This window comes from Nicotiana tomentosiformis, chromosome 1, assembly GCF_000390325.3.
Source record: "Nicotiana tomentosiformis chromosome 1, ASM39032v3, whole genome shotgun sequence".
Taxonomy (NCBI): Eukaryota; Viridiplantae; Streptophyta; class Magnoliopsida; order Solanales; family Solanaceae; genus Nicotiana; species Nicotiana tomentosiformis.
Window position 1 is genome coordinate 58,965,785 of NC_090812.1, and position 25,482 is coordinate 58,991,266.

Here is a 25,482-nt window from a genome sequence, read left to right on the forward strand (position 1 = left end):
TACTCTTACACCCAAGAATTATACTCCCAAGTCCCAATCACCCATCTTTTACCCCAAACTCGAAATTGAAGACTAGGGGTTTGAATCTTACCTCTTAGATGAAGATCTTGTGATCGGCTTCCTTGATTCTTGAAGATTGGTGCAAGATTGGATGATTAGAATGTTAGGTTCCCTCCTTATCTCTCTAAAATTCTCTTACCTCTCTCTAAAACCCTCAGAAAAATACCCCAAAATAAGCCCCAAAGGCTATTTATCAAAATGGGGACGGGTTATGAAAATAGAAAACTTAACCCTCCGAACTCAGGTCTGCAGTCGCATAATGGACCGCACAATTGGTATGTAGGTCGCACAATGCACCGCAAAACTGATGCCCAGAAATGGGCTTCACTGGACAGGTCTGCGACCAGTTTTGCGGTCGCATAACCACTTCTACGATCGCATAATGGTTATGCGGTCGCAGAATTGGCCGCAGAATCACATTCTGCCAGCCTTTGGTAATTTGGTCATAACTTCTTGTAGGAGTGTCCAAATGACGAACGGTTTGAAGCGTTAAAAACTAGACTCGAAGATCTTTCATTGGATAGGTAGATAATCACATAACTTCTTATATATATATACAGATATGCTCGTTCAAAGTTTGGTCTTGTGCGTACCCATTTGAAACTTTAGTCTATCATGAAATTTCCAACTTGACTTGGACTTAGGGCTCTCCTTAGACCCCACATCACTTATAATATGCCTCGTACACTTATTATCATATTCAATTGATATCCATCATATTAATAGTCCTCATTTGTACATAGAATAATATAATTAGCGCATATCAACTTTTTTAATAGCGCTTAAGTACTTCAAAATTTTCCGGGGTGTTACATTCTCCCCCACTTAAGAGCATTCGTCCTCGAATGTTTTAAAAGTCACTTCTAATAATAGAGTTACCATCCTTTTACCTCCAACCATTATGCATAGGCACTTATGACTACATGCGTCTTATACTTCTTATCCAAACTCTCAACTTACTTATGGCCCTTAAAATTTGGCTATCTTTACAAATTCTTAAAAATTTCGGCAGAGTTTTTTCTGTAACTGGGCCTATCCACCTGCTAGAGAATCACCAAAATCATCCTATCAATACATCCACAACTCGACAAAGTATCACAATATATATCAACAACACTAATCTCAACATTACTGGCATTATATTGTCAAGAGTGATATCTGGACATGAACTGCACATTTTAAAATCATAACACCTAGAAAGTACCTTTCAAATCAAAACCAATTTTTATACAATCAAGCGAAAATATTTTCTTTCTATAATACTTTCGGCCTTCAAGGTGACCTTCTCGACTTACAGACTTTGCCATAACACATTAACGTAGGCAATCCCAACTTCCGGACTTATCTAACAAGGATGAAAATTAGGTACCTCTCATAAGCTAACTATCCATTAACTTCACCTCCACTAGCTTCCATCGGAACAATAGATAAAGGATTTTCAACTACCTTCTTAGACATAGACACATGGAACACCGGATACATGGAGGACCATGATGGGGGAAACATCATGCTCATAGTTTGGCCCATTTCCTTCATATTTCATAAGCCTAATTTCCCATATTAACATATTGTGTTAGTCTCAATCGACGACAGCAATTTCGTGCCTACACACACATTATACGTATGCCTATAATCACATCTCTGATCATAATAACTGTTCATAATTAATTTCAGCATCATCAATTAATCTTATATTAACTAAAATCTCGTTTCAAAATTTTCACAACACTGACAACAACACGTGAGGCATGAAGACCTCATAATCTCTCTGACGTCTGATGTCGGACGTCGGACGCGGTGTGAGTCACCCGAAAAAGGATGAGATCAATGGATATTCTCTATAACAATGATGAGTGATTGATAAGCTTTTGAACACTTAGATTATTCTTGGATCAGTTGAAAATGCTAGACAAGAATCTTCGCAAAAAGGTAGTTTTTGTATGCTTGTAATAAGACCAAATTCTCTCTATAAAGTCAATATATTTTTTAAAAATGAATATCTCATGTCCTCTATCATTGTGTCTCTTTCTATTTATATGAAACACGCTCCTAGAAAACTCTAATAGTACAATTGCAGAGAATATCCATATTCTGTTTAGTGTCGTATCTTGAAACTAGCCGTTATAACTATGTCGCGGATGTTCGACCTCGACCTTGACCTTGATTTTTGATGACTCCTCGACTTTAATCTTCCTTGTTTCTAGAACCACTTCGACTTTGGGCAAGTCTCTATTAAAGTCGCATTGGTGACATATGGCGGCCTGTGAACGCCTCATTTATGCTAACACGACTTAATCATATTAGAGATAATTTTTGACCCATACAAATCTTAGAAATGATACTGCAGTAAAAAAGAAATGACAACAACAATGGAATTTATAACTTGACAGTACAACTATGTAATTAAATATAAGCGAAAATGGCCCATTATTCTCAAATACAAAATAGGGGAAATATTCATTTTTTCCTTTTTTGAGAGTGATAGGAAAGAGGTAAGTGTTAAATGAGTTTATGTTTTATAATGTAAATAATGTCTATATTAATGATTAAGTTGATTTATAATAATATATTATAGTTTTACATTAACTTTAAAAAAAGTTATACAATAAATATATATAACTTAAACTCGAAATATAAATCTTATACCCCACTTAGTTATAGCGTGAAATTGAAACAATGTTATGAACTTGAATCCCAACACACAAAAAGACTACAAAACCATTTCATGGTTAATCTGAGAAATCAAAATACGCGCGGAGTAATTAAAAAAAACCTTTACATAGAGAAATGAGAGAAAAAGAAAAGAAAAAATACGTAGACAATTCAAGCGTGGACACAAATTTGACAAATGTAAAAAGGTTCATTATTTAGACATCTAAAAACAGCCGCCATATATAATACACTACTCTTTACTAACATAGGAAATAGTACTAAATAAAAAGATTTAAAACAAAAAAATCAGAACCCCTTGGTAAGGTTGTGGGGGGGGGGGGGGGGGGGGGGGGGTTGTAGTGTGTAGTCTTGCAATTGGCTTTGTCCAACGTCAGAAAATCGACATCCTTATCCCCATGTATTTTATTCCTCACTCTGTTTTCCATTGCGATTTCTTGTTTTCCCGTCTTCTTCTTAAAATAGCAATCCATATTTGGGTTCTCTTCTGGATTATCAGAAATTCAGAAAAATTAAGAAACAACGTTGTTATTCTCATAATATCTTGCCTTTGTCATGGCGTCGATTGCTCCGCCGCCGACATTCGATGTAAACCCTCACAAATTCAACTTCTCAAACCCTAAGTTCACCTCCCGATTGAAGCGTTCATCTTCATCATTCACTTCTCAGGCTTTTTCCACCTCTCATTCCGTCTCTAGGGTTTCCGGTTCAGCTTTCTGCTGCCGTTGCCGGAACGGCACCGGCGATGGCGAGACAGCTGAGCCGTCTCCATCAGCTTCTTCTCAGAACAGCTCTTCATCTTCTTCTTGGAGATGGGACTTGGCGTTTCAGGATGCTGTTAGGAATGCGATGAAGAGGTTCGATGATTACGTGAATTGGTCCAAAGGAGCTGAGCTTGCTGAGAGGAGTAGTGCGGAGAAGGAAGTGTGTGTTGATGGCGAAGAATGGGATTGGGAACGGTGGAAAAAGCATTTCACTGAGGTTGAGGAGGAAGAACGCTTGGTTTCTGTTTTAAAGGTACCATCTTTATTTTAATTAACATTTCCAGGTTACTCTGTTCCCCTGCGAAAGTTAACATTGATTACCTTGGGAAATCATTTTCTAGTGTTCCATTAAATCTAAAAGTAGGTGATATGTGGTAATGGTATTAGTATTGGTATAGTACCAATCTTTGTATGAGTACTAGGTAACATTTTTCCATCTGCGTACCCATTTGCCTAAGCTTTGGTTAACTAAGTTACCCGATACATGTGTTGGTTGGAAGTAGCAAGTATCCGGTGGAATACAAGTTGGCTTGAACACCCAGTGTTTTTAAGAGAAGAAGCGCAAAAAAGCGACAAGGGCTCGCCTCGCTTCAAAAGCGAAGCGCACGCTTTATTAAAGTGAAGCGCAATTCTTAAAAAACTTAGTGTTATTAAAGTGAAGCGCAATTCTCTTTCGATCTTTGAGACATTTTGAAATCCCTATTAAGATATAAGAAAATACATAAACAAATAAACTGAAAATACATATAATAATTAATTTTATAAACTGAAATACACATTAAAAAAATCAAATAAACTAAAACATAACATATATATATATATATATATAAAAATAATAATAATAATAATAATGAATTTTCTAAAAAAGAAGAACTGAAGAAGAAAGAAAAAAGAAAAAAGAAGAAAATGAGAAAATATGTTCTGGACTGGAGAAAGAAAGAAGAAGAAGAAGAAAGAAAAAAGAAAAAAATGAGAAGAACTGAAGAAGAAAGCAGAAGAAGAAATTACCTGGACAGCTGGATTGGAGAAATGGTCAGCAGGTCGAGCCGCGAGCGAGAAGGGAGAAGGGGTCAGCAATGGCGAGAACCCTAGGTTTTATCGATGTCTCTGTTTTGTCGAAGGGTTCTGTTTTGTCGAAGGGGTCTTTTTGTCGATTTAGGGGTCTGTTTTGTATAATAAAAAAACAGACCCAAAGTTTTTTTTTTTTTTAAAAAAAAAAAGGGCCCTCTGCGCTTTTTTAATAGAAGCGATCGCTTCATCGCTTTCCTCGCTTCGTCGATTCCTCCATTGAAGCGTGCGCTTCCCTCGGTCGAGTCACCTCAGGCAGCTAGAAGCGACACTGGGTCGCGTCGCGTCGCTTCGCGCTTAAAGCGACGAAGCAATCGCTTTTCTAAACACTGAACACCACCATCCTAAAAAATAAAAAATAAAATATTATTATGTATAAGCAATGACAATTGGTTGGGATTAAGGCTTAGCTGTTATTGTTCCTTCTATTAGGTCCCGCGTGTTGCCAGGAGTTTGGTTAGAGACATATTTTTGCCAGGTGTTTGGTTAGATTTATAGAGCCCTTATTTTGCTTGAGAAACAAATTATCTAGTATTGACATGACATGAGTCCAAGTAAAGACTAAAGCGGAATGGTGGCTATAGAGGATTCATAAACCCAACCCAACTGTTTGAGGTGTAAAATGTCTTGATTGGCTGATTGATTACTCGTGGGAAATAGTTGAAAGGGTCAAGGGAAGTCTTTTGTGAATCTAAAATGGTTCCTGAGGTGAATACCATCTCAAATTAAAGGGTCAAAGGAAGTCTTTTGTGAATCTATAATGGTTCCTGAGGTGAATACCATCTCAAATTAAAGGGTTCTTTTTTTTTTTTTGATGAAGTAAGGGAATTTCATTAAATGGCACCAAGAAGATGCATAGCAAAAAATTATACAACAAAAAGGAAGTGTCTGCTCATATAAGAAACTTACTGGACAACTAAGCAGCAGTCAAAATCTAGGAAAAGTTCAACACTAGTTACATGGGCCTGATTGAACCAACTAAATAAGTTATTCAAACAAACAACTTTAAGAGAACTGTTAGGAGTTGAGATCCCATCGAAACATCTGCGATTCCTTTCATTCCAAATGCACCAAAAGATTAAAGGGTTCTTGGTAATTTACTGTACTTTTTTTGTCAGTTTTTTAGCTTGTAAATCTTGCCGTATCATCTTGTTCTTGACTTGTTTGGACGTGCAAGAGGCCTATATTAGATTACAAATATAAACATTTATGCTCAATCATAGTATACTTTTATTGTTACTATTTTAATGGAGCTGTTATTTCACCAGTCACAGTTGGCTCATGCTATTAGTAGAGAAGATTATGAAGATGCTGCTAAACTCAAGGTGGGCATTGCAGCTGCAGCTACTAAAGACATTGTTGGAAGAGTGATGTCCCGTCTAAATGTAAGTTTTGTAGTTTTGTACTGCTATTCTGATTGTATCAGTGATATCATCTTCCTTTGTGTTACTTATCAAAATATATATGCATACATATATAATATGTGCGTGTGCATTTCTTTGCCTTTTCACTTGTTTAGTTAGAGGTTATTAATTAACTTGATTTAGCCTTAAAATTGAGTTGATCACATGACTGGATGATAGATGCTTTGGTGACTTAAAAGGAACATCATCCATTGTGTCGAGCCTCCGATGATACGAACTGTGATCTCTTTTTTTCAAACTTAACATATCTATGTAACTTTCTTTATCTTGCAATGAAATTTATTACAGTACTATTTTTTATGAAGTAAGGGTAAAATAGAATTTATTACTTCATCAAAAATTATTGACTTTTTTTACTTGTAAATTTTAATGAAGCATGGCACTCAAGGTATAGCTAATGATAGACATTTGAGATTTAGGAATCTTCGAAGTTGAATTTCATTTAAACATAAAGAAAGGAAATAAGACTTCTTAATTTTTACTAATGATGAGAATGTAGAATTAATGATTGAAAGTTGAGTCACTCATTGTTCAGTACACAAACGTTAGTCTCTGGTTTGAGTCTTCGGTTTTTATTGAAAGCTCTTCTTCTGTGCCTCCATGATCTTCTTGTTTATCTTACAATATTTTATTCCACCGCTTTGTCGAAAAAAAAAAAAAACTGTTTATTGATACTCACTTTCTGGAGTCAAATGCAGAAAGCTGTTGAAGAAGAGCAGTACAAGGATGCAATATTTATGCGTGATTATGCTGGTACAGGATTGGTGAGTTTAGTTGCAGGATTCTGAATTTATGGTATCTTGTACTTGCAATTGCTTCCTCTCAACATTTTCTTGTGGGTATGGTCATATGCAGCTGTGTTGTTCGCAACAAAAAAATTGTTTTTGGTCTGTTTCTTCAATGCTTTATGTGCTCTACGCCTATGGGTTATTCATTCATATAAACTTCCATCCCAACCGGATAGGATAAGGACATCTCTATATACTTCGATCTTTTTCAACAAGCAGTCTCTTCAAAGTCTTTGACTATTTGCTCCTTGAGCTATCCCACCATGGGTGTTGAGTTTGCTAGCAAATTTTCTTGAGAGCATGTCATTAATTCATATTTGTTGTACTAGTTTGTAACATGTTTTGTTATGTTTATGTAGGTTGGATGGTGGGCTGGAACTTCAGAAGACGTTAATTATCCATATGGCCGCATTATTCATATAAGTGCTGAGCATGGAAGATATGTGGCGAAAAGTTACAGTCCGCGGTATATCTAGGTTTCTGCTGGGTTTTGTTTGAGTTCGACAAATTGAATTTGTGCAGTTCTCTTGAAACAAATAAAAAATGAAAAGTAGGATCTTACCTCAGTTAGACGGAAGGAAGCCTAGAAACTGCAAATCTGCAGCTCCTTCCATCAACTCTTTCTTACACCAGTGAAAGAGGCTGTTATGCAACTATTTTCACCGTATGAAAAGCTTCTGAATCATCCTCAACACCTATCATTTCTCTTCCCAAATTGACCAAAATCACGACGTGAGATAGTTCTCTGACCCTTCCATTAAAACTTCTGTTTATCCTTATGCCTTGGCATAAGATAAGAAGTGCATGGATTGATTCCATTATATATCGCTGTATTCCGGAAATCCTAACATGCGCCAAATATTCTCACCCACTGTACAACGTACTGAAAGATGATTTAGTAAATCTGTCTTCTCCCCTTTCTTCCATATGTATAATCTCTGCAGTTTATATACCAGTTGGTGCTGTTTTGATGTTGAAGTTAGATAAATTTCTAGTCTAAGTGTTGAGCCTTTCCTAACTGAGTCTTGCAAGGTGTGGTTGCCTTTTCTGATGTGCTTTATGTCCTAGTTAGTAACAAAAGCTAGTGTGGTGGCGTATTGCTATTTTATTGTTTTTACCTTATTAAGTAAAAGTGAACAAGAAACTTTGCCGTTAGGATATGTGGTTTACTGGGTTCATGTATTCTACTGACAGCCAGCTCGCTTCGGGTGTGGAAGGTGCCCCTCTTTTTGAAATATTTCTTACAGTGGATTATAAAGGCGAATACAGGCAACAGGTATCTTTCTAGCTCACATACTTTCTTTTGACTTGTTGACATCTTCCATAGATGCTCTGTGGGATGGGACCTTATGGTCAGAAGATGGGAAATGAATAGTCAAATTGTGATGAAATATTCGGAATAGTGAATGCTTGGTGAAACCCAAATAGTGCAAAATGGACACTAAGGATTCATATAGCTCGCCTCAACTACTTTAACAGGATATTGAGGTGTAGTTCTTGTTTCATTTTAAGTTACAGCATGTTGCAATTTAACAGACATGAATGTCACCATAGAATATCATTGCTCAGACGTGATGATGTTGGTGTGGCCCATGGGAAGACAAGATTGCTCAGGTTGTGAACCATTCCCTATATGTAGGGCTGCCTTTGCAAAGGTCATGGATGGTCTGGCAGCTCTATAAGTTTTTTTCCGTTGAAGATGTTGCACTTGATAAAAAGAACTGAAAAAATTGTACACCTTCTATATCAAAAAAAAAAGAAAAGTACATCTCCGTTCTGTTTTATTGAACCAGAATCTCCTCATCATCTCCTCATCTATGCACCTTTTTTAAGCATGCCAAAGTATGAAGATATATTTAATTAAAGATGGTTTTGGTCCTCGCTTTATAATAGAAGTCCTTTTCCTTCCAATAATATTTAAAAATCTTCGTGATCCACGTGATTCCAGGCTGTTTACTTGAAGAGAAAGCCAGTTCAGCAAGATTTACCTCTTCCTTCTTCAAAGCTACCTGGTGCTCTTAGTAACTTGGACACTCTTAGTCCCACTGAAAACAAAAGTGATATGTTCGATAAAATCTCAGATGCTGAGGAAGATGGTGAAGATAGGGATGATGATTTTGGCTTTCAGAACGCATTGAGAGACATGATTCCGGGGGTACAGGTCAAGGTTTTAAAAGTGACAGCTCCAGGGAAGGTAGATAGAGATCTAATATCAAAGGTCATTGAGCAAATAATGGATGAGGAAGATGAAGATGAAGAAAAGGACTTTGATTTAGACAGTGTGGACGATGAAGATGAAATTAAGGTGGAAAAAGATGGAGAGCAGAATGTGATTGAATTGGATACAGACAATGGGGTTAGTGATGGTGAAGAGCAGAGCCAAATTGCGGTTAGGGTGGTTGTTGGTGGTCTTATGCAAAATACTTCAAGTGGTGTACAGCATAAAGACCTGCTTCGAGTACCGGCAAGGCTAGAGAAGAAGGGTCACCTGTCATTTACTTTCAGTATAGAGGAAGATGAGAACAGACGCAATTCCTCTGGTAGTGGACAATCTCCCCCAGATAAAAAAGCTAGGCTCCAAGGTCAACGTAGCTTGGATCATGTGATGCTTGATCTTGCAAAGTTCATCGGCAAGGGGAAAATACCTATGAAGGTCAGAACTCTTTTATATTGTCATTCAAATTGCTAAGTTTATAATCTTCTCTTAATAGTTTTCTTGATACATGCAGGTCCTTAAAGATATGGGGGAGTTGATCAGCCTCACTCTTACTCAGGCACGAAATCGTCAACCACTGTCGAAAGCAACCACCTTTAACCGCATTGAGATTTCAGCATCTCCGGACCCACTAAATGGTGATCAATCTTCAATCTGTTTCTCTCCTTTAGTTCTCTTGCTGTTTAGATTGCTGATTTTCCATTTTCTAGTTAACATATGCTTGTTTAACTAGTGCAGCATCATTGTTTTTCTACTCACTCTCATTCTTAAGTCGGTCAATCATTATCAGGATTATATATTGGTGCTCATGGTCTATACACTTCGGAAGTCATCCACCTTAGGCGAAGATTTGGTCAGTGGAAAGAAGACGGTAGCCCTAAGGAGTCTTCACGTTTAGAGTTTTACGAGTATGTTGAAGCTGTAAAATTAACTGGAGATTCTTATGTGCCAGCTGGTGAGGTAACTTCACTTGATTCTAAAGTTGTGCATATAATCTAGCCTACAGATTTGTTGGAGGTAGACTCGGGCTTTTTTCTTTTAAAATAAGTTAGGATGGCTGTGATCGTTCACTCTGGCTGTAGTGTAGACATCTCTGTATCTGAGTGGTAGAGATTAGGGAAAGAATGATAAGCTAGGGGGATAAAAAGCAGCCCTGATTTCTATGCCTAAGTCGAATAGGTATTTTGCTAATCCGTTGAGCAATGAGAGTGAAAATCTACAGTGTCTCGTATCCTGCATTTGTACATTTTAGTACGTGTACTCGTAGAAACTTTTCTTGCCTTGCTTTTGAAAATAGAGAGGGGGAGAGTGTGATGGAGTGGTGTGCGGCCATTAATGCCTTTCTTTCTAATTTGCAGATAGCATTCCGCGCAAGAATTGGAAATAAATATCAACTTCCACATAAAGGGATTATTCCAGAAGAATTTGGTGTGGTAAGTAGTTCTAGCGAGTTTAGATTGTGCACTATTTCTTGCCATTATTTGTTTTCCCCATCTTTCTTTTTGGTTGCTTAACTTAGTATCCATAGCTCTGGATTTTATGATGTATCGGTCTATTTCTCACATTTTAGGCCTATATTATCTCTATTGCCAATGCAGATTGCTCGATACAGGGGACAAGGAAGGCTGGCGGAGCCTGGTTTTCGAAAACCCAGATGGGTTGATGGTGAACTGGTTATCCTAGATGGAAAGGTTTACCGCTCTCTATATAATGGCGCCCTTTGACATTTATTTTGTTGTCACTTTATACTCTACATTTTTCTTAACTTATTCCTGTTGAATTATGCAGTACATTAAAGGAGGGCCTGTTGTGGGTTTTGTCTACTGGGACCCTGAATATCATTTCTTAGTGTTCTTCCATCGGCTTAGGCTGCAGGAGTGAACATCTCTGTACATACAGTTTGTGGCTGTTTGTTCCTGGTTCAGTTCTTTGTAGGTATGCTCTTTGGCACTTCTACTTACCAAACTGGCTCTTTTGTTACCAGGAGGAGAAGAGCTGATGAATTACAAGGGTGTTTTTTGAGGGACCTGTATGATTAATCCTACCTCACTTTGATCTCTAATATGATAAGATGATTGCTTCTTTCTCTGTTCCTTTGCAGTCAACATGATATCTATTACCACGAAGCGTTGTCAGTTTGAGCTAAAGAGAATTGATGAAGAGAAGACTCAACAATTCGTTCGTGGTCAGCATTAAGCATTTAAATTGTATGGAACTAACCAACAATTTATGAGTTGATGACCCCAATATTTCCCTGATATACCAAATGTTCAGGCCTACCGGTGATTTCTTGGGCACTTAGCTTGTACATATGCTCTTTATGTTATTATTCTTTTTTGTATTATTTACCCCCCCCCCCCCCCCCCTCCTCCTCCTGATGGTCGTTGTTGTACTGTTTTGTTGCTAGCACCCCAACAACTCTCAATTTTTATTCTATCTAGTAGAATCCCAAGATAGAATGGTATATTGGCAAATATCTTAATGTTCTGATTTCATGATCCATGGCACTTGAATTGTCTGTTGAGCTGCTGCTTCTGAGATTTCATGCATTTTGGGTTAGGTATTGTTTTTCGCAGTCTAAAGAATGTTCTTGCGATCAGCGGGATACTTTTGGAGCGTGTATCACAAAGACATGGATAAGTATGGTTCGTAAACAAACACAGGCAGATAATGACACCATTTGATTACGAAAATGTTCACCAGATACCACCGGATGCTTGCACTAGTCTGAGATATGAACAATACAAAATTTTGGCAATGTTGTATGGTTAAAGCTACATACAATATATCAAAGCCTTCACTATTTCATTAAGGCAATGCAATGGACACAGCATACATAGCAATTAACATGCATCCATGGTTATACTCTAGTACCAGTAAAACTTGGGTGTTGATCTAGTGGATAGAGCACATCCAAACTTATTATTTTCATATGTATATACATGCATTTCATATTGTAGCATTATTGTAATCATAGACTGCTGAAGCACACAAACCATCAGCATCTGCTGCATATTTCCTGAAAATACAGAACCCTTTCAATATTACAGGTGACCAAATTAAAGATTGCAATATATCATGGTTTCTTCAAGCTGTCGAAGGAGACTTCTCTAGCTATTTTAGCACCCCTTTCCTTCGCCATATAAAGTCCTACATGATGCATCAGCTCCTGCACGCCCAAAACAATAAATTAAGACACCGTGTAATTTAATCAAGATCATAACAGCAAATTCTTGACAAGAAGGTCACAGGTTCGAGCTGTGAAAACAGCCTCTTGTAGAAATGCTGGGTAAGGGTGCGTACAATAGATCCTTGTGGTCCGGTACTTTCTCGGACCCAGCGCATAGCGGGATTTTATTGCACCGATTTGCTCTTTTTTTTCTTCTTTCATAACAGCAAATTCTTAACTTGTTATAAGTCACCTGAGGATGTGGTGAAATATCTTTGCTGTTTCTTGCCATGGAGGCTGGAAAATCAAAAGTGGCACATCCTTTAGAGTAAACTACTACTTGTTCCAAAGGATTGAGGAAACCGCGGTTCTTAGCTGATAATGTAGAGCAAACGAAATCCAGCACACAAATGTCTGTACATACCCCTACAACCAACAACTTGGTACAAATAAACAAAAAGTCAGTCAATATTCTTCAACCATATGAACATGAATATGTTAATGACTATCCAGTAGGAAGAAGTTGTAGAGAAGCAAAAAAGGGAGCATACAGTTTGAATTTTGTTGTTTTTCACCCAATCAACAAATACATTAGAGCCATCCTCCTGAAAAGAACCAATATAGCCATCGTAGCAATCTTTACGCCTGATTGTTACGTTTTGTTCCTTCTCCAACCATCTTAGTGCTGCACAGGTGGGTAAATCATCCAACAATCAGTACAAATAAGACCATAACTTGACTTCAAATACTGTAATATCGTCAGATGAATACTGCTGCAATTTCATACGTTGTATCTATAACTTTTTGTATAGTTTCTAAATCTCAGAATATTATTAGACTTTAACTTATATACACCGATGATAGTGTGATTTTCCTAGTTACTAATTCTTACTTTTTTATGGTGGTTACTTTATAGTTATCTTTTAGATATCTTATACTGTAAGTATTACTCCCTCCTTTTAAAAAACAATTGTCTTGGTTTGACCTGATTTAATAAAAAAGAAAAAGACTTATATGTGGTATTAAATAAAGTATAACATTTGTGTGACTGTAAAATTTTTGAAACTTGTGGTCTCAAACCTGTTATATTACTTGTATGGTTATAAATGATTCTTATTAAGAAAATATTGAAAGGTGTTAATCTTTTCGAAAGAGACTAATAAATAAATTGTGTCAATCTTTTTGATTCGGTGTATAGAAATTAAACTTGAACTAAGCTATAGTCCTTAGCTAGTAAGCAGATAATACCAGGAACCAAATTGGATTCATCAGTGCCAGTGATACAGTGAGGAGGATAAGGGTGTTCAAGTTTGTGAGAGGTTGGTGTGAATCAAGAAAGGCAAGAATAGGCCATTTCTTGTCACAGAACAATCTAGCCAGCCTTTTTGATTCCTCAATCATTTCAGAGATCTGCCTGTTTGGCTCTCTTGGTGCCTATAATTAACAAGAAAATTCAATTAAACAAATTGGGCAAGTAGCTATAGCTAGAACAAATTAAAGAGATATGGAGCTAAAATAGAGAGCAAGTTTATGAACCAGATTTCCAGCTCCAACAGTGCAAAAGCCATTGATGATATCCACAAGAACAAGACCAGCTTTCACATCTTCAGTGATGATCAGTGATTCCTCCTCTATGGGAATTTCATTCTTCAAAATATCTATTGTTTTTATTACCATCTTTGTTCTTTCCAAGTTAAAAATTTTCTTATTGTTGGAAAGGGTTATAGATTGATATTTATTAGAATACTGAATGATTATCTAAGATTAGTCTAATTACGTTGTCCCACCACTATGCTGATATTTATCTAAAGTAGGCTGACTTTTCCACTATAAGCCAACTTAATTTTGCTAGGATGCGTGCTGCCTTTTGCATTTATGGGGATTTTTTAAAATGACATATTTTGAACTTAAAAACATTTTGTGACACGTTTTCATGTCTAAATTGTTTAGTACTATAATGATTTGAATTTGAATTAAAAATGAATATACATGATTCGTATAACTGATCCAATTAGTTCGGAATTAAGGCAGGCTTGATTGTTTGATACGCTTTCAAGTCTCATATAAAAGAAAGAGTCATTTTAACTCTCATTTCAATTCTAAATTAAGAATCCAACTATAGTTAAATTCTTCTATAAATATTCAAAAAAGATAATAGTACATTTATTATTCTCGTGGCTGGGAGACATAATCTTTTAGCTCTATTTATCTGAAAAATAATTAGGAGGAGAAATTAAAGTAAAAGGAGAAATAGCGCTCACCCTTCGTTCACTGTAACACACACACTACAATTCACGTCTAAATTGTGTATAGTATTATAATTAAATTATACACAATTCATATTACTGATCTAAACTAGTTCGGAATGGAGGCTTGTTTGACTTTTTGATACGCTTTCAAGTCTAGAGATCTCATGCATACATTTTTAAAATGAATAGAAGAAAGGGTCATACGAAAACTCTCATTTCAACTCCAAATTAAGAATCCAACTTTAATTAAATCAATTACAAACAACAACAACAACAACAACAAACCCAGTATAATCCCACAAGTGAGGTCTGAGGAGGGTAGTGTGTAATACGCAGACCTTACCCCTACCTTCAAGAAGGCAGAAAGACTGTTTCTAGTACGCCCTCAGTTTAGGAAAGGTAAAAGGAAGGGCAACAACAAGCACACCAATTAGGAAACCGAAGCGAAAATACAAAACTAACAATAGGTACTGCAATTAGAAAATCGAAACGAAAGCAACAATAAGTAATAACTGAAGTTAAGAAATACGAAAATACACAAATGACACTAACTCATGTATTAAAGCTACTATTACAAACAAGGACAACGCTCGACTACCTAACCCTTTACCTTTATTCTCAACCTCTAATTAAATTCATATGCAAATATTCAAAAAATATAACAGTCGTTAATTCTGCCTAGGGGTGGCATGTGGGCCGGTCCGGGCCCTAAACGGGCCAAGTGGGCGGTCCAAACGGTCCTGGTCCCGGTCCAGTCCCTAACTAAACAGGCCAAACGATCCCGGGCTAAATAGTCTTTTTCTAGGAACCGACCCGGGATCGGGCCCACGAACTCATGGTCCCAGACTAAACGGACTAGGCCCGCGGACTAAATGGGCTAAGTGGGCCCAACGGCTAAAATATTAATTTTTTTTAAAAAAATAAAATTAAAATTAGAGACAAAAAGATGTAAAAAAAAATATCTAAGGCAATGCCTTGTAAATTTTATTATAGAATTGTGACCTAAACTTTTTAATTCAAAATTTAAAGAAAAAAATATTGTAAAGAGATATTCAAAGCAATGCCTTGTAATTTTATTATAGCATTAAAAAAATATGACAATATCTTTCTTAGTCTTCCTCCTCCCTATGGAATGAGCACAACAAGGTGTTAATACCACCATTGAGAAGAAAAAGAAACTAATCAAGATGTGCCAAAATACAAGTTACATAATACATACTAATTTTTGTTCATATAAGATACATGATATCTCTTACAAACTTCATAAATCCTTCAAGGTTCGAAGGAATTTCTGTTGGTGGTGGCGGAAAAGTAGCTTGGTCATCGCCGCTTCCATTGTCGGGCGAAGCAACATCCTCTGCAAGTTCAGCTAGCAGTTCTTCGTAAGCTTCGTCTTCCTCTGGTTATGATTCAACAAGTTCAAAATTTTTTCTTTCCGAACAAATTCAATCTCTAAAAAGTATTGATTTTTCCAAACTCTCCCTCATAGACGCTCTATAATCACCGAATTGAAGTCTTGCTTGACTGAAAGCGCTCTCCGATGCCACTGTTGAAGCTTGAATAGTTAAAATATTTCGGGCCATCCTTGAAAGAACCGGAAAGTATTTTTCTTTGTCCTTCCACCATTGTAAAAGATTAAAGGTGCCGTCGGAATTCACTTCCTCAATTTATTGCGACAAATAAACTTCAAGCTCATTTAGTTGTGAAAAATCATTACTACTAGAACCTTGAGAACCCCTAAACCCCGCCCAAGCACTAAGTGCTCTTACTCCCACAGTTCTTTTAGATGATTGAGAATCAGAAGAAGAAGGAGTTGGAACATTTGGTCTAGCATGATTTAATGCAACTTGATAAGCATTATAAATAGTTTGAGCATTTATTCTAATTGAGGCTATTGCTTCCGGAAGTCCAACCAACTCAACATCTTCAAGTGCTAAACCATTATAAATAATTTCATACCAAAATTGAGGACCTTCAAATTTCATATAAGGATTTAACAAAGAAGCAACACCATAAATAGGGGGAATAGGGAAAAAATATTTTTAAAACTTTTTTCTCATAGAATCAATAGCAAGTTTATGAATTTTTCCACCCTCTGAAAAATGAGTAAACAAATTTGCAAGTTCTGCAATATAAACTAAACAGTTGAAAATAGTAGGATAATATTGCCCAGAAAATTCATTTGTAGCAATATAAAATTTTTCTAAAAAATCAACAAGCATTTTAACATTAGCCCAATCCGCATTCGTAAGGTGCTCATCATCATCACTTACATGTGCATTAAACGTTGAGTTTATGGGGTTTCTATATTCATATGCAACAACCAAACTTTCATACATATAATTCCATCTAGTTGGACAAGGTTTAGGAACCTTTCTTTCTCTTAGGCCAAATTCATCGCATCTTTTAAAATATTCTCTAAGTCTACTTCTACGGTTTGAATAAAAAAGCCAGTTAAGAGCGTAAGCACATAACATTTACCATTTTTTCCAATTCTTCCCGATCGTTTTTTGGATCATAATATAAAATATCACCGGTAATGGTGTTAATTCCCGACTGAAATTGATTTGAACCGGTACTAGGTCACCCTGACTAGGACTAGGTATACTTCTCCCCTCGGCCAAAACCTTTAGACGTTCATATTTTATTCTATCTCTAGGGTATTTTTTTTATGTGTTTAGCCAAAGTTCCCTCCCCCCCTCCCCGCGATCCAGCAGCATATTTAAAAGCTAACTCAATACCACAAGTTTTACACATAGCCTTATTTTGTGGAACTAGTTGTGTAAAAAATGGCCAAACATAAGATGTTTTCGTCCGTTTTGTAGGTTGTCTAGAAAAAGTAGGGACAGTAACAGGAGTATCAGATGGGTCATCATTTGGATTAGCAGGGTTATCACTAGTTGGGTTAACATCAGGAGCATGACTAGTGGGTGTATCATCATCCGGTTGAGTTTCATCAAGATCAATTTCCTCATCATCATTTTCATCAATAGTATTATAATTAGTAGAATAAAGAGCATTCATTAATTCATGGTCTAATTGTTCACCGGGTACAATATTATGGTAAAATTGACTATCGGTAAATTGTAATAAACTATTATCGGTATCAAGAATAACAGGTGTAGGACGGATATGGGGTTTGGTTCGAGGAGCCGGGGGCAAGGGATGAGGAACAACAATACCACTAGATTCGCCACTCTTGGATTTTCCCTTATTCTTATTTTTGGAAAAATAATTTTTTAAGGAAGCCATCTTAATTAATCAAGTAGTAGTAAATAAATAAAACAAACAAAAACTATAATATTAAGACTTAAGAGTTGGAACGAGTTTACCGAATTGACGAACAACTTGTTGAAAATTGATTATCGTTGAAGACTTGAATACTTCAATTCACCAACTTCACAATTTTTTCACAAATTATAACAATAGTAAGCAATAGTACCAAATATAGAAGAAAATTAGAGAGAGATTGTGATAGATTGATATTGATTTTGTAAGAAAAAATGAAAGAATGAAAGAATGAGGGAGTATTTATAGTTGAAAATAAGGAAAAAGTGTAATTATAAAAAGTTTGGTGTTAAAACAAAGTTGTGGGGTTAATTTAAATGGTTATTTTCTAAATAACCAACGACTATTTTTGACAGCCAAAATGGCTATTTTTTAAAGTTTCCAAACGGCTCTTTTTTTTAAAAAAAATTTACCGTTGGGACAGTTTGTCCCGCCAAGAGACCAGTTCGGTCCCTTGGTAGGTCAAACGGTCCCGGTCCTAACGGTTCAAAGTCAAGAACCGGTCCACGAGACCGGCCCATGCCCACATCTACCGATCCTGGCCCGTTAGGCCCGTTTGGATCGCGGTCCCGAACCGACCCACTTGCTACTCTTAATTCTGCCAAAGGGACTTGCATTCCTGAATTATCTTTTTTACCTCTTTTGATCAACGTTTGTCAACCCTTTTCTTCTTTTGTTTGTAAAATTAGTTAGTATAAATTTTCTTACTATAATCACCGCATACTGGGGTGCATACTTTGGTAAATACGAATCGAGACTAAGTAATTTCGGTATGATATTTGATCTTTTAATTTTCAATACGTATCAGTATGCATTTAAGAAAATCGGTATTTGATATGATATACGATATTTGTACAAAAATATCATGAAAATTAGAATTTTGAAAAGCTAATTTTTTTTTTTTGGGGGGAGGGGGGTAGTTTTTTCTTGGTTATTTTATACAGTGCGGAAATGTTACTTTTAGATGTTAAGATTAGGCTTTGGCACGAAAAAATGAATTATTAAGTTTTAAAATAAAATAAGCAGATACTTATTTAGAATAAAAGGCAAATTGTTAGTATTAAAACAAAATAAGCCTAAATAAAGGGGAACGAATATAATGGTTTCATGTTGCTTATTACTAATTTAGAACTAATCACTCGCGGTTGAGTGTTGATTGTTTACTCAATAATTCATATTTTAAAGTTTAAAAGTTGCTACTAATCGTTCCGAAAAGTTTTGCACTTTAGGTCAATCGACAACCATCTATTATTAGAATGTTACAGATATGGTGTCATGATAACAAACTAAGTTAATTATACCCACTGGCAAAATTATCAATTAGCTTGTCATTTATTTTCGAAACAATGAAAGAATTATTATTAATATAAGAAAAGGTAATTAAATAGAGCTAATATTGGAATTAGTAAAAGGAATCCCTGATAGAAAAGGAAAAGTCGTTATTAGGGCTTCCTAATTGCGCTCTTGAATTAATATATAGGAACGAGGGATAGAAGAGAGCAGCAGTCATTGGAAAGGAAAAAGAAAAGAAATGCAGAACGATATCGAGCCATGAGCACGATTGATGGAACATGCTGCTCGGTTTTCAACTCACGTAAGTAATTTGGAAATAGTAGAGACTTGAGATCCCTCCGCCCTCGACTAGAATTTGAGTTCTGAAAATTCGGATTAATCGGCTCGGCCGAATGGTTAAACAAGTGTTGGAATATGCTTGTACCCTTTGGGTTTTCTGTAGTTGGGATATACTGTTAACCATGCGTTTTAGACATAGTATTTTGTTTAATTCTTTATGAAATAATTATTTATTTAATTTATTCAATTCAATAAAGTACCTTTTTAAATAGATCATTTGTTACATGTGTGTCCTTTTAGTTATGTAGTAGACAATTTAGTATATAGAGTCTTAGCTCATGCACAGAAGATTAAATTGTCGGTTCACATAATTAATAAACTATGTTCACAATCAAAGATATTATTGGACAAAATATATTGATGATTGTAACACAAGATTATAGTATAGTTTGTCTTAATTATGGGAGTGGTTTTACTCCAATTTCTTGTGCTAGTATACTTAGTGTATATTAAACGGACCAAGTAGAGAAAAGATATTTTTGTATTGAATATATATAAAATATTTTCTCTAATTCATGAAAATTTACTAACACTTATTTTAACTCCCCATGTTAAGATCCCAAATATCAGTTAATTAAATTAAATCACTGAAAATTTAATTTAATCAACTAATTAAACTAATTAAATGCTTTTATAATTCCGCTTAAACTATTTCATGTGACGGATACAAAATTTACCGGCTGGGTTTTCACATGAAAACTTATAAGCTTACATGAAAGGGGTATCATCAAACTCAAAACCGAGTCATGAATTCTATCAACTAATTATTATTTCACAAATGTTATTCGTTATTGTCCAATCTATTAGGCATACACTAACTCTGAATAGAGTTGTACCTTTTGATAAATCAAAACAATAAACAAATCACATTGATCATAATAATTATATCAAGACTAGGAGTATAAGCTCATTTTAATGAATTAGAGACAATATTTTATATATATTCAGTACAAAAATATCTTTTATCTACTTGGTCCGTTCAATATACACTAAGTATACTAGCACAAGAAGTTGGAGTAAAACCACTCCCATAATCAAGACAAATTATACTATAATCTTGTGCTAGAATCATCAAGATATTTTGTCCAATAATATCTTTGATTGTGAACATAGTTTATTAATTATGTGAACCGACAATTTAATCTTCTGTGCATGAGCTAAGACTCTATACACTAAAATGTCTACTACATAACTAAAAGGACACGCATGTAACAAATGATCTATTTAAAAAGGTACTTTATTGAATTTAATAAATTAAATAAATAATTGTTGCATAAAAAATTAAACAAAATATTATGTCTAAACCGTATGGTTAACAATATATCCCAACAATCTCCCACTTAGACTCATAATCATGCGTCTACTACTCTAACACCAATTCCTTCTACATGCTTGTCAAAAATCTTCTGTGGCAAGCTCTTTGTAGACGGGTCTGCCAAATTGTCCTCTGACGCAATTTTCAACACTCTTGCATCACCTCTCTGAGTTATGTCCCGAATTAAGTGATATTTACGCTCAATATGCTTACTTCTTTTATGGCTTCTTGGTTCCTTCGAGTTTGCAACTGCACCACTATTGTCACAATAAAGTACAATCGGCGCTTGAACCGAAGGAACTACATTAAGTTCTTTTAGAAAGTTCCCGAACCAAACAACCTCTTTAGCTGCCTCAGATGCAGCCACATATTCAGCTTCCATGGTGGAATCAGCAATACATGATTGCTTGATGCTCCTCCAACTTATGGCTCCACCTTCTATGGTAAAAACATATCCTGAGATAGATTTTCTAGAATCTCTATCTGACTGGAAATCTGAATCAGTATAGCCAATGGGTGCAAGATCACCTGAGTGATAAACCAACATATAATCCCTAGTCCTTTTCAAGTACATGATTATACGTTTAACGACAGTCCAGTGTTCTCGTCCAGGGTTAGACTGAAATCTACTAACCATACCAACAACAAAGCAGATATCAGGTCTAGTACATAGCATAGCATACACGAGACTCCCTACAGCAGAAGCATAAGGGACTGCCTTCATCTTTTTTATCTCATCAGTCATTTTTTGGGACTGATTTTTTGACAGAGAGATTCCATATCTAAAAGGGAGAAAACTTTTCTTGGAATATTACATGCTAAACCTGGTGAGAATAGTATCAATATAAAGTGCTTGGGATAAGCCTAATATCCTTCGCTTGGGATCTCGCATAAGCTTGATCCCAAGGATATGTGCCGCCTGTCCCAAATCTTTCATATCGAAACGTGAGGACAACCATTCCTTTATAGAATTCAACATGCTCACATTATTTTCTATGAGCAAAATATCATCTACGTACAAAACCAAAAATATAATTTTATCTCCATCCCACTTCTTATAGACACAAGACTCATTTTCACATTGATCAAAACCGAAGGTTTTAATCGATGTGTCAAAACAAGTATTCCATGCTCTAGAAGCTTGTTTCAATCCATAAATAGATTTCTTTAATTTACACAACATGTGGTCATTGCCACTTTTTATGAAACCAACTGGTTGTGCCATATAGATGCACTCATCAAGACTTCCATTAAGAAAAGTCGTCTTGACATCCATTTGCCAAAACTTAAAATCGTAATGAGCAGCAATGGATAAGAGAATCCTAATGGATTTAAGCATGGCTACTGGCGAAAAGGTTTCCTCATAATCGATCCCTTCTTTTTGAATAAACCCTTTTGCAACAAGCCTAACTTTTAAAGTTTACACTTTTCCACTCACTTTTCTCTTTTTCTTATAGATCCATCTACAACCAATGGGTTTGACTCCAGTAGGTGGTTCTAAAAGATCCCAGACTTGATTGGAGTACATGGACTCCATTTCAGATTTCATAGCCGCAACCCATTTATCAGCATCTGTATCCTGTAGTGTTTCATCGTAATTAATAGGTTTTGTGTTAGGCTCTTCAGGGATTCTATCATAAGATTCTCCCAAGAGCGCAAAACAGAGAGGTTTTATAATAATTCTCCCACTACGACTAGTCACTACAGGTGCAGTATTTTGTTGTTGTTGAATCACAACATCATTTTTCGGAACTGAAGTGTCAATGTTATCCTCCACACCTTGCGGTGATAGGATATCATTAACTTCTTCCTGGATTGCAGGCTGCAAAACAATTTCAGGTTGCTCAACAATCTGAGGTTGTTCAACATTACTCCCACTACTTTGGGGTAGTGAGATGTCAGGCAATTTTTCTTGTGCATTCTGCTGCCTATTAATATTTATTCCACTACGATAATGCAGTGGTATGTCAATACTGGCTTTCGAGATACGTTCCAGAGATGAGTCATTAGTTACTCCATTACTTAATTCCTGTAAAACTAATTTACTTCTAGGAATATAGTTCATTAAATAGTCATCTTCTAAAAATCTGGTATTTGTCGTAACAATTACCTTCTTTTCTTTGGGACAATAAAATAAACCGCCTTTAGTTCCTTTTGGATATCCAATAAAAATACATACTTCTGTCATCGATTTTAATTTATCCGCTTTCCCTTTCAGCACATGTACTGGACAACCCCAAACCCGAATGTGCCGTAAACTTAGCTTGCGCCTAGTCCACAATTCTATTAAAGTTGAAGGTATTGACTTTGAAGGAACCAAATTTAGAATGTAATTTACTGTTTCTAAAGCATATCCCCAAAAGGAAGAAGGCAAATCGGAATAACTTAATATTGATCCAACCATTTTCATAAGGGTCCTATTTCTTCTTTCTGCCACACCATTTTTGTTGTGGTGTTCCTAGAGCAGATAATTGAGATGTAATTCCACAATCTGATAAGTATTTAATGAATTCCGCAGAAAGTTATTCACCACCACGATCAGATCGCAGTGTTTTGATATATTTGTCATGTCGTTTCTCCGTTTCCGTCTTAAATTCTTTGAATTTCTCAAAGCATTCAGACTTACGGCGCAACAGATAAATGTATCCATATTTTGAGTAATCAACTGTGAAAGTCACAAAATACTCAAAACCCCCTCTTGCTTGTATATTCATAGGGCCACACAAATCAGAGTGAATTAATTCTAACTTATCGCTGGCTCTATTTCCTTTTGAGGAAAAATGTCTCTTGGTCATATTACTCTATTCACGTAAGTAATTTGAAAATAGTTGAGATCCCTCCGCCTCAACTAGAATTTGAGTTCTGAAAATTCGGATTAGTCGGCTCGGCCGAATGGTTAAACAAGTGTTGGAATATGCTTGTACCCTTTAGGTTTTCTGCAACCTTTTCTTTTCTCTGTTATCCTGCATTAGTTTTATCTTATTATTTGAATTTTGTTAGCTATTATTACATAGAGCACTAGTATGACCTGGCTTAATGGCAAATTTGTCACTGTTAGCTCCTAATTTAGAATCCATTTCATACATTTGAATTATACTTTTATGCTAGTTTTCACAAATAAATTTTAAAAAGCGAAACACATACTACTTCGGATTGAGGTTTGCATGCATGTCTTTAATCTTTGTAGGTATAGTTCACAAACTCTAATGCCCAAACGTGTTGCTTTTCCTTACGAGTTAACTGGACATTTTGGTGCGCCGTGTCCTCGGAAAAAAGAAAAGAGTATTCTTTCGTAATTAAGACGATCTTAAACTTTTCTCTTTCTAAGGGTAATATGTTCAATTTCATATGTGCATATCTAACATTTTTCTCTTAAGTCTTAATTGATTGATCATTACTTCGCGGAAAACATTTTACATATGTTACTATTCACGATACCTGGAACACATTTTTTTTTTTGCTTAAAGTAGAACATTTATTAGAAATCAGCAAATAAACTCCTTGTAATGCATTTACTTGATTATGTTTTCAGTGTCCAAGTAGTTTTTCTATTTTGGTTTAAGGCTTGTGCTAAAGATTCTTTTTAGCTATCTTACCATTGATCCAATCCATAGCTAGTGTAGTCTTTTATTGAGATGGGACTGGGGAGGCGAAGAAATTATAAGAGGCATTGGTCTTTAGGATTTCCTTAGTTTATCCTTAAAATTCTTTGTTCATTACTCCCTCATGTCCATTTTAAGTGATTTCTTTGGATTTTTCTTTTAACATTAATTAACAACGAAATTGACCATATTAACCTTCGTTTGCTCATTGTAAATATAACAAACTACTCCTAGGCTCTTTATTCCAAGGCAACTTTGGAAAAACAAAGTTAATTCCTTTTTGATATCCGAAAACATTAAATATTATGGATCACAAAAAAAAAAACTAAAAAATCACTTAAAGTGGACCAGAGGGAGTTCAATTAACAATACTGACTTAATTAAGATTTGATGGTTCAGGCTTGTTTCATTTTTGAGCACATTTCAATGTTGAGGAGGATGATTTATTGAGACTTATTCAAGGTGAACTAATTAATTCAACTCTAAATCTAATGCAGGAGGGGTTGGACAAGACGAGGATAGTTTTGATGCTATATATGAAGCCATGAACGGATCTAGCAAAGTTGTCCCAGGAGAAATTAAAATGGCTATTCTCTTAGCATTAACTGTGAAGCCACTTTTGCGTTTTAAAAGCGTATGTCGGTCCTGGCATTCCTTAATCCTCTCACTTCCCTTCATCAACATGCATCACGATCGAGCCAAGCGCAGCAGCTTGATATGTTTCTACAAACAACATGTATATAACAGCGTCTCAGTGTGTGAAGATGGAACTATTACCGATTTACTTTTACCTCCTCCTACTCTTCCTATAAAAGATTTAGACAGATTGCTGTAGCAGCCGCTTGTCAAGGCATGGTATGCTTTTCATCTGCATTGTGTTCTAACTCAGCAGTGGTGTGGAACATTGCTACAAAGGAGTACAGGATTTTCAATGGTATCGATAGGCGTTCTTATTACAGCCTAGCTACAGGTTTCACCTTCCATCCTATCATCAACGATTACAAGTTGGTTAGGGTCATAATCAATGCTAATCATACTGCAACAACAACAACAATCCAGTATAATTCCACTAGTGGGGTGTGGGGAGAGTAATGTGTACGCAGACCTTACCCCTACCCTGGGTAGAGAGGTTGCTTCCGATAGACCCTCGGCTCTCTCCCTCCAAGAACTTCCCACCTTGCTCTTGGGATGAGTCGAACTCATCACCTCTTAGTTGGAAATGAAGGATGCTAATCATA

General features: G+C 35.9%; 2 protein-coding genes and 1 pseudogene across 2 annotated transcripts; 1 reads left to right on the forward strand and 2 right to left on the reverse strand.

Annotated features, from left to right (window-relative positions):
• The first annotated feature begins 3,113 nt into the window (after positions 1-3,113).
• LOC104097606 (protein EXECUTER 1, chloroplastic) lies at positions 3,114-11,330 on the forward strand. Its single transcript, XM_009604188.4, has 12 exons — positions 3,114-3,747; positions 5,831-5,947; positions 6,685-6,750; positions 7,134-7,240; positions 7,969-8,050; positions 8,723-9,427; positions 9,504-9,627; positions 9,780-9,949; positions 10,348-10,422; positions 10,588-10,680; positions 10,778-10,924; positions 11,091-11,330. Exons 1-11 carry the CDS (start codon positions 3,286-3,288, stop codon positions 10,868-10,870), a joined length of 2,094 nt encoding a protein of 697 aa, XP_009602483.1. The 5' UTR covers positions 3,114-3,285; the 3' UTR covers positions 10,871-10,924; positions 11,091-11,330.
• A 445-nt stretch (positions 11,331-11,775) lies between these two features.
• Positions 11,776-13,922, reverse strand: LOC104097605 (nicotinamidase 1-like; annotated as a pseudogene).
• A 6,757-nt stretch (positions 13,923-20,679) lies between these two features.
• On the reverse strand, positions 20,680-21,387 carry LOC138906616 (secreted RxLR effector protein 161-like). Its single transcript, XM_070195792.1, has one exon. It carries the CDS (start codon positions 21,385-21,387, stop codon positions 20,680-20,682), a length of 708 nt encoding a protein of 235 aa, XP_070051893.1.
• Positions 21,388-25,482: the final 4,095 nt, after the last annotated feature.